Source organism: Gymnoscopelus braueri, assembly GCF_963280865.1.
Source record: "Gymnoscopelus braueri genome assembly, chromosome: 12".
Lineage (NCBI taxonomy): Eukaryota > Metazoa > Chordata > Actinopteri > Myctophiformes > Myctophidae > Gymnoscopelus > Gymnoscopelus braueri.
The window spans coordinates 28,953,409-28,968,128 of record NC_137614.1 but is presented as its reverse complement, the minus strand read 5'-3'; the positions used below and the strand labels follow the sequence as shown (position 1 = coordinate 28,968,128).

The 14,720-nt window shown below is 38.7% G+C and overlaps 1 protein-coding gene across 1 annotated transcript; it reads left to right on the top strand.

Moving 5' to 3' along the window:
- The first annotated feature begins 724 nt into the window (after positions 1–724).
- LOC308097593 (scavenger receptor cysteine-rich type 1 protein M130-like) lies at positions 725–13,516 on the top strand. Its single transcript, XM_080445458.1, has 20 exons — positions 725–797; positions 1,547–1,876; positions 1,997–2,095; positions 2,207–2,437; positions 3,233–3,406; positions 3,697–3,851; positions 4,546–4,705; positions 5,055–5,375; positions 5,534–5,839; positions 6,127–6,438; positions 6,656–6,952; positions 7,213–7,512; positions 7,922–8,194; positions 8,558–8,742; positions 9,013–9,118; positions 9,317–9,496; positions 10,042–10,122; positions 10,925–11,080; positions 11,502–11,679; positions 12,224–13,516. The coding sequence occupies exons 1-20, from the start codon at positions 737–739 to the stop codon at positions 12,240–12,242; spliced, it is 3,924 nt and encodes a 1,307-aa protein (XP_080301584.1). The 5' UTR covers positions 725–736; the 3' UTR covers positions 12,243–13,516.
- Positions 13,517–14,720: the final 1,204 nt, after the last annotated feature.

Below are 14,720 nucleotides of genomic sequence, written 5' to 3'. Positions count from 1 at the left end.
GTGCCAGGAGAGGAGAGGCTGATTCCAGTCAACTCCCACCATGTAGAGAATGTCTATTTCTCCATGCCCTCCAATCACCAACCAGACTAGAATATAATATGGAGATGCTCTCTGCAGACTCACCCATCTGCACCAGATCCCATACAGAGTGGATGGAAAACTCTTGATGGTGGACAGTTTGCAATTCACTGGATGCGCACAGCCCCTGCACCAGCTGTCCTTGAGCTTTTGTCTTGTAAATGTGCATGACTATGCAAGCTTCCTGACCTCAGTTGTCTCAGCAATGGGTTGAGATGTACAGAGCTATGCAAACTCCAGAACTGTACAAACCAATTACCTGAGTAAAATTCACTGCCTACAGTTGAACAGGACAGTTCTGATGAGGAAGAGATTGAGTACAGTAGTTCATACCATGTTAAATGTCGTATTCTTGGAATATTAAGACTGATCCAATTATTTAATCATTATTAAATATTGTGGTTATTGTGATAATAATTCAGCTTATTTGCTACAAAACAGGTATTACTGAGGGCAAGGTCAACATAAAAGTGAAGGCAAAGGTCAAAACGTTTTCAGATGGGGGTCCGCAGCCAATCATATATCAATTTGGGGGTTCTTGGCACTAAAAGGTTTGAGAACCACTGGCTTAGCTGACTCCACCCATGATGCAACACACTTTATAAACCGCTGTTGATGACTTATCTGTGCCACTTTGTAGTGATAAGCTACAGTGACAATGTGGTCCCTCCTCCCCCTCCTGCTCTACATAGCGGCCACTGATCGGGTGGCCTCACAAGGCAAGTAACATCTTTTATTTCAACATCGAAAATGTTCTGTTTATGAACTATGAATAATACACTGGTGAGAACTGTGCATTGTCTGTTGTTGAGTGGGTGGTTGATTTCCTGCAGTGCATAATTTTGAAATGATGGATGTAGAACTAGATAAAGAAATGAGAATGCTTATTAACAATTTATACCTATTTTATATTTCGTCGTGCAATGGTGTCGCGCAGCGAAAATAGCCGAAGCTCACAATGCCGACTGTGATCTTGTCGCAATTTTTACAACAATTTTTATCATTCAGCGTTTTGAAATTTGTGGGGGGAAAAACACTTTAAAACTTCTGAATTGTGCCTATACCTGCCCAAAATAGGGATCGCACGCTTAAAGTGGTTAAGCCTACGATAATTAATCGTAGGACCCTGTTGCTCACCACAATTGAATGATTGTCAAGTGAAAAACATCTAGATAGTCTAGAATTGGTATTCTCATCTTTGACCGTGGGGAACAGATTATTGCTGGTTTGAATTTGAGCAATGTACAGTAATCAAGCACTATTAGATCTGTTAGAATAGAACATTTCAGAAGTGCAGCTGTTCACCAGGACTGTAATAGAGAAGCGCTTACAATTTAACGGCCCTTGAGAACAGCATTAACTGTTCTCAAGGGCCCCAGGGGGTCCCCGGGACCCTACTTTCAAAATCATTGTGTTATGTACTGTAGCTCTACCTACAGTACATGTAACATGAAGTGTAACCATGCAGGTGACAGGCTGATCCTTAAAGGTGGTAACAATAACAACCCGTGTGAGGGCTACATTCAAATACTTCATGACAACCAATGGGGCATCGCTGGAGACAACAACTGGAACCGGAAAAATGAAGACGTGGTCTGCAAGAGCATTGGCTGTGGAGAGCCTGTGGAAGGACAGCCCTACATAATGAAACACAACATACCCAATTTACCTGAGAAGGTCTGGATCAATGAGGTGAGCTGCAGTGGGACTGAGCCTCAGCTGTGGAATTGTCCCGACTTCCGTGGCTGGGGGGTCAGTGACTACAACCAGGACAAATTGAGATGGATTCAATGTTCAGGTAACAATACGTGTACTTATGAATGGAATACATACACACGACACATATATATTTATATATACACTTTATTCTAATTCCCCAGTCACTCTAAATTTGGGCCTTTTTTTCTTTTACTTGTAGATAAGATTGAAATGAGTTTGGATGGTTTTAAATGTGCCGGAGCGGTCCAATTCAACACAAAAGGGGAGAAACTATACTATGTTTGTTCTGACAACTTTGGTAAGAGTTGCACTACCTGCATGCATTCATTGATTTGTTTGTACAATGTTTCCTTGAATTACCATGACTAGAAGTAGTAGTATTAATATCATTTCATTCACCTTATATAAGGCCAATTACAAGCTGACATCGTGTGCAAGAATCTCAAATGTGGTACCGCAAAACCTGTGGAGCCTGACCTGGGAAAAATTACATCACCAGAGGGATTCAAGCCCAGAGGCAACAACAAAAGAATTAGTTGCACCCCTGGAAAAGATAAAATAGAGGAGCATCTGTGGCAGTGTGTGAAGCATGCAGACCTTCAGCCTGAATGCTCAAAACCTGCTTTTGTCACATGTTCAGGTACGTTTGTTTACCTTAACTCCAGCAGCTATGACATTTGCATAACACATACACAGAAATGCATGAATATGTGTCATGTCGGTATACTGTGTACACACACACACACACACACACACACACACACACACACACACACACACACACACACACACACACACACACACACACACACACACACACACACACACACACACACACACACACACACACACACACACACACACAGGGCGGGAGGACAGGTGGGATATTAGTGTTTCTCAAGTTTATAAATTTTATTCTGGCTTGTTCATTCGTAAACTTCATAGTCTGGTGGAAGTAACCGTTTAGCAATCTTTTGCCAATGTTTTGTTTGATTGATTGAATATTTTATTGACACATTTTTAAAAGTAAAGCAGTACAATGGGTTAAAAAGACGGCAAATGGATGAGACACAAAAAAGCCAAAGGCTTGTTTCCATTCTGGTCCGTCAAATATTCAATACTCAAATAACTTGACAACACAACAGGGCAACAGACAACGGTACAAAATAAAAAAGTCAAAATATACAGTTTTAAGCCATTCATGATAATAAACATAGAAAGGACAGAGGTGGGGGGCCAGGGATATGACACGTGGAGGATGCCACTCACAAGGCCATAGCAAAGCTCATCGAAGGAGTGAGACGTTTTTTAACCTGGGTCAGGATTGTTGGGGAACACATTTTGTTAAGACCAATTAGAACTTGCCATTGCTCAGTGAATGTTCAAATATTCAATGCATATCGACAAATGTACTAATTAGATTCATTTTAAACAGATCACCCCATTTTACGACTAGAAGGTGGAGACAACGTTTGTTCTGGAAACTTGGTGGAGGTGGATGGTCTTAATATCACCAACATAAGTCCTGATATGATGTGCAAACAACTGCGCTGTGGGAACATGGTCACACACAACATTTCAGATCCACTTCCAACACTGAATTGCTCAGGTATTATTAATTTTCAGGGTATTTTTTTTTCAGGACATCAACTGGAATTGAAAAATTGGTCAACTCCTGTGTTAACTATTAGGCTAGATCCATGATATTTAAACGTATAATAAAAGCATATAATAAAATCTAAAGAGCACTCTTATTTGCAAGTGTTTTGTGTAATTATTATATTTGGGTTTCACAATGATGCACATTAGACATTTAAATAAAATGCATTTAAATGAAAAGCATTGTTTTTCATGTCAAATTGGATTTACTGAGACTGCCTTACCTTTATCTCTTAACAGAAAAGATCAATGTAACTCTTTCCAGTGAGTGCTATGGTGAAGTTTATGTCCATAGTTCTATGGGCCCGCAGCCTCGGCCTGTGTGTGGCAATGGTTGGGATAAAATTGATAAAAACAATGGAAATGTGGTTTGCAAAGAGTTGGGCTGTGGCAAGGTGAGCTCTCATTCTTTCTACTTAATATCTGATGAAACGCTTAAATCTGTGGTATTCTATTCAGTCCATATTTACACTACGATATGTTTACACTGGATTATACTGTGTACTGGCATGTTCAGACTTTTTTGGTGCGTTGCTGTAGTTCTATCAAAATACCAATACTGTACCTTTATAAGTGTGTCAGGAAAGTGCAGAGTAGGACCCAAAAGCAGGACTCAATGCAGGCAGGTTCAACACAAACTAAAAACTTCAGATGGCAAACTATCTAAGATATACAACAAGCAGGGGAGCTACAGGGGAGTAACAGACTAACACAGAACTACAAGACCAAGACACAGATAGACCATACTAAAATACAGAGCTACAGAAACTAACAAGGTTTAAGTAAACTATCAGGGAAAAATGGATAAACATCGAAACCAAAAGGGAGCAAGAACAGAAGTGGGTCAGAATGTTCAAAAAACTTTAAACCCAGTCAAAGTCTATGGGCCGAGGAGCAGACTGTGACAATTGCAAAATGTCTGCAGAATTTCCACATCCACCTTGAGTTCTCAATGCATCACTGTGATATCTTTGAACCCCTGCATTTGAAGGGAAAAATGTTATTTTTTTGGTCATAATTTTACTCAGTAATGATCTGTGTTGCAAAGGAAATAAGTTTCATTCAAAATAATCCAATGCCTTTTTGTAGGCGATTTATGTCAGCACTACCAGTGGTACCAGTGGTAACAAAAACAATGGAATACTAGACTACGTGGAATGCGATGGCACTGAAAAGAAACTGTGGCACTGCAAGGCCAAGTTCAATGACACTGTCCGGTGCAGTACCAATGCTCATGTCACCTGTGAAAGTAAGATAATTATCTATTATTGTATGCCGTTTCTTTTTCAGCCGGTGTGGGAGTTTTTCTATTTGTAACTTTTAGTTACAATTAGTATTACTATTTATCATTGCTATGAATGTTTCTTAAATGTGTCATGTATCAGCAGCACAATGACATTTAGACTCAACAGTAAGATCTAAAAAATAATCAAATTATATTATTATAATATATCATTATTAGTAGTGGAGATACTGGAGAAACGTGTGAGTCCATGCTGCAATGTTGTGACTTGTCGATCACTTGACTAGTTGCTGCATAAATTGTCAAATAGTGTCTGTTATTTCAACTATGTTCTCTGCCTGTCATTTCAATGCAGAAAGTCTCGAAGTGCGCTTGTCAGACGGCCCAGGGAAATGTGCTGGGAGAGTGGAGATTAAGCACAAAGGCCAGTGGAAAATGTTCCCACATTCAGATGGATGGACGTCGACGGGTGAAACTTCTAACAGTGTGTGCAGGGAGCTGGGCTGTGGGGATGCCGATTCTACCATGACAAAACCAAGCAAATTGTCTCCCGACATTCAATATTTCGATAAAATAGTGAAGTGTGAGATACCACAGAAATTATCTCAGTGTTTCAAGAATGATGAAGTCCAGATACCAGTACGTAATAAAAAACCAGTGGAAATAACCTGCAAAGGTGAGTCTCTCTGTCTACATCCACTCTTTATGTCAGCCTTATGTGAAAAAAGGGACCTTGTTATTTTATTTATGCTGGACAAAATAATGATTTGTCTGTTACTGTATATAAAGCAGACACACATTTCCGTTTCCATAATTCAGACCATTCCTTTTCAGACCACAAGGTATTGTTCATGAGAAATGGAACATCCTGTTCTGGCCAGGTGGGAGTAGAGCATGATAAGAAGGACTACTGGCTCTCAGGGTCCAACGAGACGTGGAACCACACTGCTGATGTGGTGTGTCGGCAACTGCATTGTGGGAAGGCCATTGGCCATAGACTATTACCTTTTCCTTCTGGAGACCCTGGAATGGAAAATGTTCCTTCCCAATCTTACAATTGCTTATCCACAGAGGCATCAGTCTTTGACTGTCCAAATACAGCACCATCCAACCAGAGCATTGCTTTTGTGGAATGTTCAGGTAATTGTTCAGGCCATTTTAATTGCTGCTGCTGTGTATTTCAATTTTGCCAACAAAAACCTGTGTTCGCCTGTTCGGTAAAACATAAATTAGTTAATACGATGTTTTTCTTTTTCTATTGATGTGAGGTCTTCCATCATGTTTAGATCTCATGTGATTTTCCTGTTTATTATCATATCTTTATTTATCTGCCAACATGTTCACAGCAACATCCTATAATCCACAGAACATAGTTCAGTAACACCTGCATGATGTACTATTTGCCGTTTGATGTTGGATTTCAACAGGTAATATTACTGCAAAGCTGACAGACACGTGTTGGGGGACAGTGAAGGTGTGCATCAATGAAGACTGCGGGGGTGTGTGTGCAGACACCTGGACTGATGCCGATTCTGAAATGCTGTGTAAAGACCTGGGCTGTGGACAAGCCTTCTCTGATATCAAACAGACGGTAGAACAGAACAGACCGGAGAACCGGAGAGTGAGCATCCTGGCAATGATCCGGACCAAACAGACCACCAAACTGACTGAAAGCATCATTGTGAAAAAAGGCAAAGCGACCGTCTGCGAGAACACACCAGCCTTTGTGGTTTGCTCGGGTAAAAGATACTTAAAAAAATGTCCACTACAATTAGAATATGTAGAAGAAGATTAATATAAGATATGTTTTTTCCCACTTGTACATCTTAATAACTTCGAGGGATTTATTTTTGTGAAAATCATAACATCATTTAAGGGGTGTGTGTTATCACTGTACCTACAGAGAAAAACTGTTTCAAATTAAGTTTTTTACTGTTTTATTCTATTTCCATGCAGGTAGTATCAAGGCCGATTTCAAAGATTCCAGAGATCATTGCTCTGGAAATCTGAAGATACTCTATCGAGGCGAACGACACCCAGTCTGTGAAAACACCTTGAAAACACCAAATATCCGAAATACCATCTGTCGGGAGCTGGAATGTGGAGAGACCGGCGAGGCTCTTGCATTCTTTGGACCTCCGGAAAGTAAAGGAGTGTCAGAACTGACATGTGATGATCCAAACAGCCGCACACTGGCAAAATGCACCAATGCTAAGCTCCAAAATTGCCCTCTTGGTGGCCTCAAGTGTTCTGGTATGTTTTAAATACTTTGATCTGATTCCATTTGACTTAACCAAATATGTGCACAGGTATATGGAATACATACAGGTACACCATTAACGCACTGTTAATGGTATAATGGTGTACCTGTTAGCCCATGAAATACAGCTAATTCCTGAATGTGGCCTGTTGTAGCCTGTGAGTTTACAACAACTATCTCTTTAATTGAGGAAATCATAAATATTTCTTGGTTTTCATTTGCTTTTCTCTGTCCCTGCTACTTCTCATCTTAGACTGGACAAAGGTCAAACTAATCAACCCCAAAGAGAATGGAAGAGCCTGTGAAGGAGATGTGTATGTTTACAGCAAGGAGGGTCCCAAGATGGTATCAAGCCATGGCTTTACAGAAAAAGCGGGAGAGAAACTGTGCTACAACCTTGGGGGGTATAAAAACCACACAGCAGCAAAGAATATGTCAGGGCAAATGTGGGAGAAGAGCTTCTGTAGCAATGCAACGGATCCAAAGACGATCTGGGACTGTGAGCCTGAAAAGAGACCCTCCGGGAATGAAGGACTCTATCTTCAATGCAAGAGTAATACCAATTATTACTACACAGCCCAAAAAACTTAACTAAAAAAATTCAAATACATAAATAAGTTAAAAATAAATAATAATAAATAACAAAATCCAAAATTTATACTCAGGATTTTATAGGTCCATTTTAACATATTCAGAGTTAAATTAACACACAGGATTGTTCTGTGTACACACAATTGTGTAATTGACTGATTAATGTAGAAATGGGGGGGTTTATTTTTGTCTGTCTATTTAGTCCCAATCGCAGTAGCCTACTCCTCAGGACAATTTCAAGTAAATTATTTGATTGACATCTCTACCCTGAGATAATAACTTAATTTAGATCGATCACATCTGTGTGGTTGTGATATGCAGTATTTGTTTGTTTTTGCTGATTATTTAATATTTTATTTCTGTTTCCCCAGAACACCCTAATGTTACATTAGGAATTACATCAAGGAAGTGCTATGGAGAGGTGAAGATCGATGGCATCAATGTGTGCAGTAATCACTGGAATGAGAAACACTCACAGATAGTTTGCCAAGAGCTGAGATGCAGCAATCAAATCGGCTATGATGATAAAAGACCTGGGCTAGATGGGTACCACGTCCGTTGTGACGGAATGGAGTCCCATCTTGGGAAGTGTGAGACAGTGAAGGGAAAGTGTGGTGGTAAAACGGTGTCTGTCTACTGTAGAGGTGAATGTGAAAAACCTTTTAATCTGAGCTTTCGCTTTTGATAAAAGTCACTCTTCCGACAGCTTTGTTGAGTTTGCATTTTGTATTTTGTATACTTGTCTTGTAGTCTTGTCTTATTAGTTTACTGATATACTATTCTATTCTATTGCATTATTTTCTATCTAAAAAAAAGTTTTTGAGGCTTAAAAGAAATCCTTTAATTACTGTAAAACAGGTGTCATGGACGTTGGAGTGGATAAAGCTCTCTCTCTCTCTCTCTCTCTCTCTCTCTCTCTCTCTATATATATATATATATATATATATATATTCAAAAGTTTGGATGCAACACTGTTTCAAAGAGGTTTTTCATTTCACTTCTTACAGATGGCGTCGAATTCAAAACCACAGAGACATGTGGAGGCATACTTGAAGTTCGATATCAAGATAAGTGGGAGCGTGTGTGTCCCATACCAAGTTTAACGAAGGATTTTAAGGAACAACTGTGTACGGAAATGAATTGTCCTGGATTTAAGTCAGACACTCAGCCAAATGTGAAAAACCCAGGGGAGGTAAACTACTGTGTCCTGTTTGCTTTGTCTTGTAGGTCAGATTAAGATCATCATGGTCTCTTCTGAACATTGTCGTTGTCTTTTTTAGAATAGATTCAATCAACTTTATGAGCTCAACTGAATTTTTTAATTTTTCTTGTGTACATATTTTTCTTTCTCTCTTTATGAACAAACCAGATATTTTGTATGGCAGAATTCCATATCTTGTTTAGTCTTTTTTCCTGACAGAAAACACACAAACACTAAAGCAATGTTTTTATTTGATTTTAGAACCTGGAAATTTCACTGGAGTTCACTGGAGTGCAAAAACTAATTAGAGACTGTTTCCTGAAGAAGTCTTGTAAAAATTCCAAACCAGCTGAAATCTATTGTGAAGGTACACAAACCGGCTCTCAAACTTGTTAAACAAAATTAAAGAAATGTCCTTGCTATTCAGTTGCTGTGATTTTACCTAGCCGCTTGTGAATGAACCAATTCAGGGTGATTATTTTTGATGTTAATGATGATGATCTCCCTTTTGCTATAAGTCAACTCTACGCATTAAAATCTGGAGTGATAATTCAACTGATTTCAGGTTATCAGATTCCAGACGTTACAACTATGGTGGCCCCTACTACAATTATCACTACGATGATGGCTACTACTATTGCGGTTCGTGTCGGCCTGATCACGGGTGTGTCTCTGGGTGCGGTAGGCATGATTATGATAATGCTGCTTCTCCTGTGCCTGTTCCTGAGAAGACGAGTGTTTAAGTGTGAGTATATTAATGTGATGATATTATATCAATGAGCCCTGAAGATGACTGCACTGTTTCAAGGGTCTGAATGACATGCTTTAGTACTTGTCCATCAATTTGAAAGAAAGGAACTTATTTGATAGACTGCTTGTCCTATACACTGGCCTCTGGTGACCAGATAGTAGCATTACTTACTGCATCTAAATATGATTTAGATGCAGTAATGCTACTATCTGGTCACCAGAGGCCAGTCTTTGGACAGATATTATCATATTTTCCCTAGTATTCAGCATAGGTATTAAGTTATTGCATGAGCTGAATTGTAATGGTGAACATCAGTAGATATGTTATACTATTATTGTATGTGGATTGGAATTGTATGTGTGCGTGCGTACGATATGTGCCACTATGTGAACACATTTTTATCCTAATAATTTATCACGCTCTATTGAACATTTGGTGTAATGCTCTGCTGGGGCATTTCATAGATCATTCTTATAAGGCCTACAAGTAATACTGCATGCACATTTCTTCTTCTTCTTTCTATCTCTGATGTTATCTAGCAAGAACATCTTCACAGTATGAAAGTGGTGATTATGAGGACGTTGACATCAATCATGAAATGAAAGCTTTGAATCGTCTTGGTGAGTGATATTTCCATTTTCATCACACAGTGATAAACATTCATGATCAAACTCAGTTGCACTGTATAACACAGGGTTTTTATGAAGCTCATCAACAGTCAAGTTGTGCCTGTTCTTTCATTCATGTCAATAAAGAAGAGATCAAGTTGATGCAAACGAAAATAGTTACTGAATGAAAGATTTTTTTTTTAAATGGCGATTAGACTCCGTAAACATTTAAGGTATATGGAGGTATAATAATAGGAGAGAGAATCCCCCATGGTGTCTAAGATGCTGGTGGCAGTGCAGATGAGCTAGGCTCCTTCCTTCTCAACTCCAGACAATTGAGACTTTTAATGAGACAGAGCTGGGGATGGAGGTGGGTTGCTGGTCCCTTGCTGAAAAGAGACAGGATCAGAGGCAGTGATATTTAGAGCCCAATCGCCTGATTGGCTGACTGCAGATTGACAGGTTCCGATTGGCTAGTAGTGTTCATGCTTCAAGCTGTGAATGAAATTATTTTGTGGAGAATTCCCAGCAAGAAACTAAAGTGCAAAGATGAAAGCGCGGGAGAAGAGATCTTCGTTGTTGAAATTACGCTCATCATAAAGGCCCTTATGCAGTGTTTGTATGTTGAATAGAGCATCTATGTTGGATGTTATTTTCTGATTTTATTTGCAACGGAAGCCTGTTATTGTCATTAACAATTTGACAGATTCATATCATTTTACTACCACAGGCTACTATTAAAACCTGCAAAAGTGTCAGGATAAATTGTAGTTGTTTGAGTTGTTGTTGCTTTTTCTTTTCATTGTGAATGCAGGATCCAGATCAGAGGCAGCAGCTGTCAAACAGAACGATGCGGGGAGTAATTCCTCCTTGTCTTATGATGACATCGATGAACAGGAAGTGACCAGCGGAGCAGCAGGTCCCAGCAGCCACAACCCACAGCATGATTACATCAACACTCAACGTGAAGGAAAGTCTTGAGCCACTGTTAAACCTTCATGAAAGCACACTATGAATTATAGTAATGAGAATAATGTTGAATATTTCTAATAATAATATTGAAATAAAAATGTAATACTGAGCATTATCTAAAGACACCTTTTCTAGATAATATACAATGACAATTAAATAACATGAACAAAATACAAGAGCTTGGGAGGAATTGTTATTTACTTACATGTTCAGGCTGCGTAGCGGCACGGCACTACGTAAGGCGAAGCTTGACCATCCCGCAAAGCCGATGGGTCGGGACTTGGGGTGGCCAATCAAATCTGGATGTTACATTTGTGACACCCACCGTCCACTGTCTGTACACTGCGATAATGGGATAGGATTAATATATATACACACATATATATTTTTTTTTACTGTTATTATTTATCTATGTACAGATACTTTGACCTATGAGGTGGAGGATCCACTGGAGGCGTATGATGACGTGGACATAGTCCCTGACATCAGAGTGACGCCAGCTGAGGTCCACGCTGTCCCCCGACCTGGAGAGCACCTAGACCAGCTTATGGGGGATGAGGAGCAGGACAAGGATTACCTGGAACCTGACAAAGAGGGGTGAGCCAAACCTGAACTAAGATTACCCTCTTTTGCTAAAACCCAGTGCTCCCGCCCGCCCTCCCCGTCGAGCAAAAGTGTGAAAACAAACAGATGAAATCCAGTGTTAATCTAATGTAACTAATAAACAAACATTAGTTCTTTGTGGGGGTATCTTTCCTGACTTTCTGAAATTTGGAACCCACCTGAAAATGTATTTCTGTTTACTATAGTTTGTTCACTAACAGGAGACTCCTGTTGGTGTGATCACACCAAACTTTAATTCTGCCTATGCGGGCGGATTCTGCCAATGCTTTTCAATGGGAACGGAGCAGTTTGTTGCCATTCGAATAGTTCCGCAAAAAAAACGCTCCGGTCCCATTGAAAAGCATTGTCAGAATCTGCCCGCATATAGGTAGAATTAAAGTTCTTAGTGAATAAACATTAGCAGTTTTTTTTTTTGTCTTGGCTAAAACGCCCCTCGAAGAGATTTATTAATGTTCAATGTTCAGAGCACTGGCTTCTCATCAGTTTTCTTGTTAAAACTGATTTCCCTTCTCTGTAGACATGTTCAGTGGGAGTGAAAAACCATGCTAAGGACTTCAATCAGAAGAATTAATTTCATTGTTTTCAAATTTATTTAAAATGTGAAATTTAGAATTTTTGCAATGGCTGTTGCCTGGTGTTAATTTAATGTTTTCCAGAAGCATTTGTCAAAATATGTTCACATCCACTGGTTTAGTCTTGGCATAGACACCCACCCAGCCTTATTGAGATCAACATTGTTCAATTGTATTTTTTATTATTGTTATGTATTATTTTGTATCTTTATTTTATTATTAATTATCCTCATTCATTTATTGTAGTATATAATAATCAGATGTTCAGATTCATGACTAATATTTTACAGCTGTCTCGACAGCTGTTTTTTCTTTTGTTTAGTTTTTTACTTTTACATTTGCTACAGTTAGTTCCGGATTATTGGGATTGAGGTGCACTCCCCATAAATGTTAAACAATGACAACACTTACTGCTTCCAGACTGCTGTCACGTGACCTTTCAGTCACGAAAAAAAATATAAACCTGCTTCACCTGTATCACTCCTTACAGCACCGCTAATCTGAAATTATATTTACACATTATGTATTATATTAGCATGTCCTATTATTTTATGTTATATTTCATGTAGAGATTTGGTGTGCATGTGCTCTTTTTTAACCAGTTTAGTTATTCCTGTTTTCACAGAAATACAAAAAGAGTGTATTTTCTTTCCTTTAAAGGAGCACCATTTTCAACTTCATCATCGTGTAATTCATCCTCACTAATGCTCATTATGAGATGGCACCATTTCTGTCTCTGTGTCTCATTGGTGGGCTGTGGCCTTTTGTGAAACCTGCCTACTAAAGACATCATCGGTGGGTATTTCTTCCTGAAATGTTAGCATTTTTCTACCGAGGCAGGCATTTTTCTGTCCACAGCCCTCCTCTGAGACATAGACAGTAGACAGAAATAGTGCCATCTTATGATGAGCATTAGTGAGGACCAATTATGTGAAGATAAGATTTAAAATGGGTGATGTGCTCCTTTAACAAAGACAAATTGACCATTTGTTATTATTCAACATTTTTTATATACATATATTTTCATGATTATAATTTTTGTAAGTTGTACAGTTGACATTTTAGTGTTGCATTCATATATAAATTAATTGAAGCAGCATTTTGTTGTCTGGATGATTTGTAATTTATAATTCACATTTATTTTTGTCTGAATGAATTACATTAGCACTGAGGACTTTGCTATGTGTCTAAAAATGTCAAATTGAAAAGTCAGACATTCAATTTCTGAATCTTTTAATCGTCAGAGACTTGCAAATTGAAATTTGCTCTGTTGTTGAGTGTCAAACTGTATGTTATTTAATCATCTATAGTTTGATACACAGCACAATGAGCCATTTTCATATTAATCCTCCTCATTCAGAATAAATGAAAATTAGAATTATTTAAATTTGTACCTCCATTATGGCAATTTAGCCTGTCTTTAGAATCAGATGGGGCTGCAGGGATTTGTCTCAATGTGTTCTCACAAGGCCAAGGCCAATCTGTGCACTCCACACACAAAGTACATTTATACTTATATAGTTATAGATAGATTGTGCATGTACATGTCAATTACTGTAATTCACTCAGTAGCCAAGTGCAGATGTCTAGTCTAATGTTAGAGTCTAATGATTGTATTTTGTATCTTTATTCTTGACTGTCTTGGTTCGTTTCTTGACTGTATTCTAACCAAATCTTATTGTATCTTAAATCACATGTCATACAGTAAATAATAGACACACAATTAAATTGAGCGATACTTAAGTCTTGTAGTTTACATAACCAGTTTTGTCTTCAAAGAGAAATGCTGGACAAAAAAAGCAACACTTCTTTTAAATCCTCTACATGTATAGTAAACATGAATTTCTTTGAAAAAAAGTGCAACATGTGCAGTCAGCAGTTTTATATTTCACAAGAGCCTTGCCTATTAGGGTGCGACCACCAGTTCCTACCTTGATGGAACATGTGGTTAAAGAGGTGTTAACCTCATGGTTTGCGGCTGTATTTCTGCTAAACTTGCTGCTCTAGCAAAACCACCAGTCAATTTCAGTTGCGCTCAATCTCTGATTACTTCAGCATATCATGTTTTGGCAAAACAAAAAAGTACCACTGTTATTCAAACACCTGTGTGAGACCTGCATTTTTGACTGTTGGAATTGTATTATATACTGTAACTTAATTGCAGCACCATGCTGTAATTCAGTGTATTCAAATATGAACATTTTTCATTCACTCTTCATGCTGTGAAGGGGTTAAACAGAATCATTGTCACCAGGTAAAACAAGTGAGGGAATATTATCTGTCCGATCACTGTCCTTTCTGTTAAATATGGACAAACCAACCACTGACTAATCATTATTCTCGGAGGAAACCCCCTGAAGATTGCTTAGCTAACTCCCCCCCCCCACCCCCCACCTTATAAAGCACTGTGATGACTTATTTGTCACTCTGTCGTGATGAGCT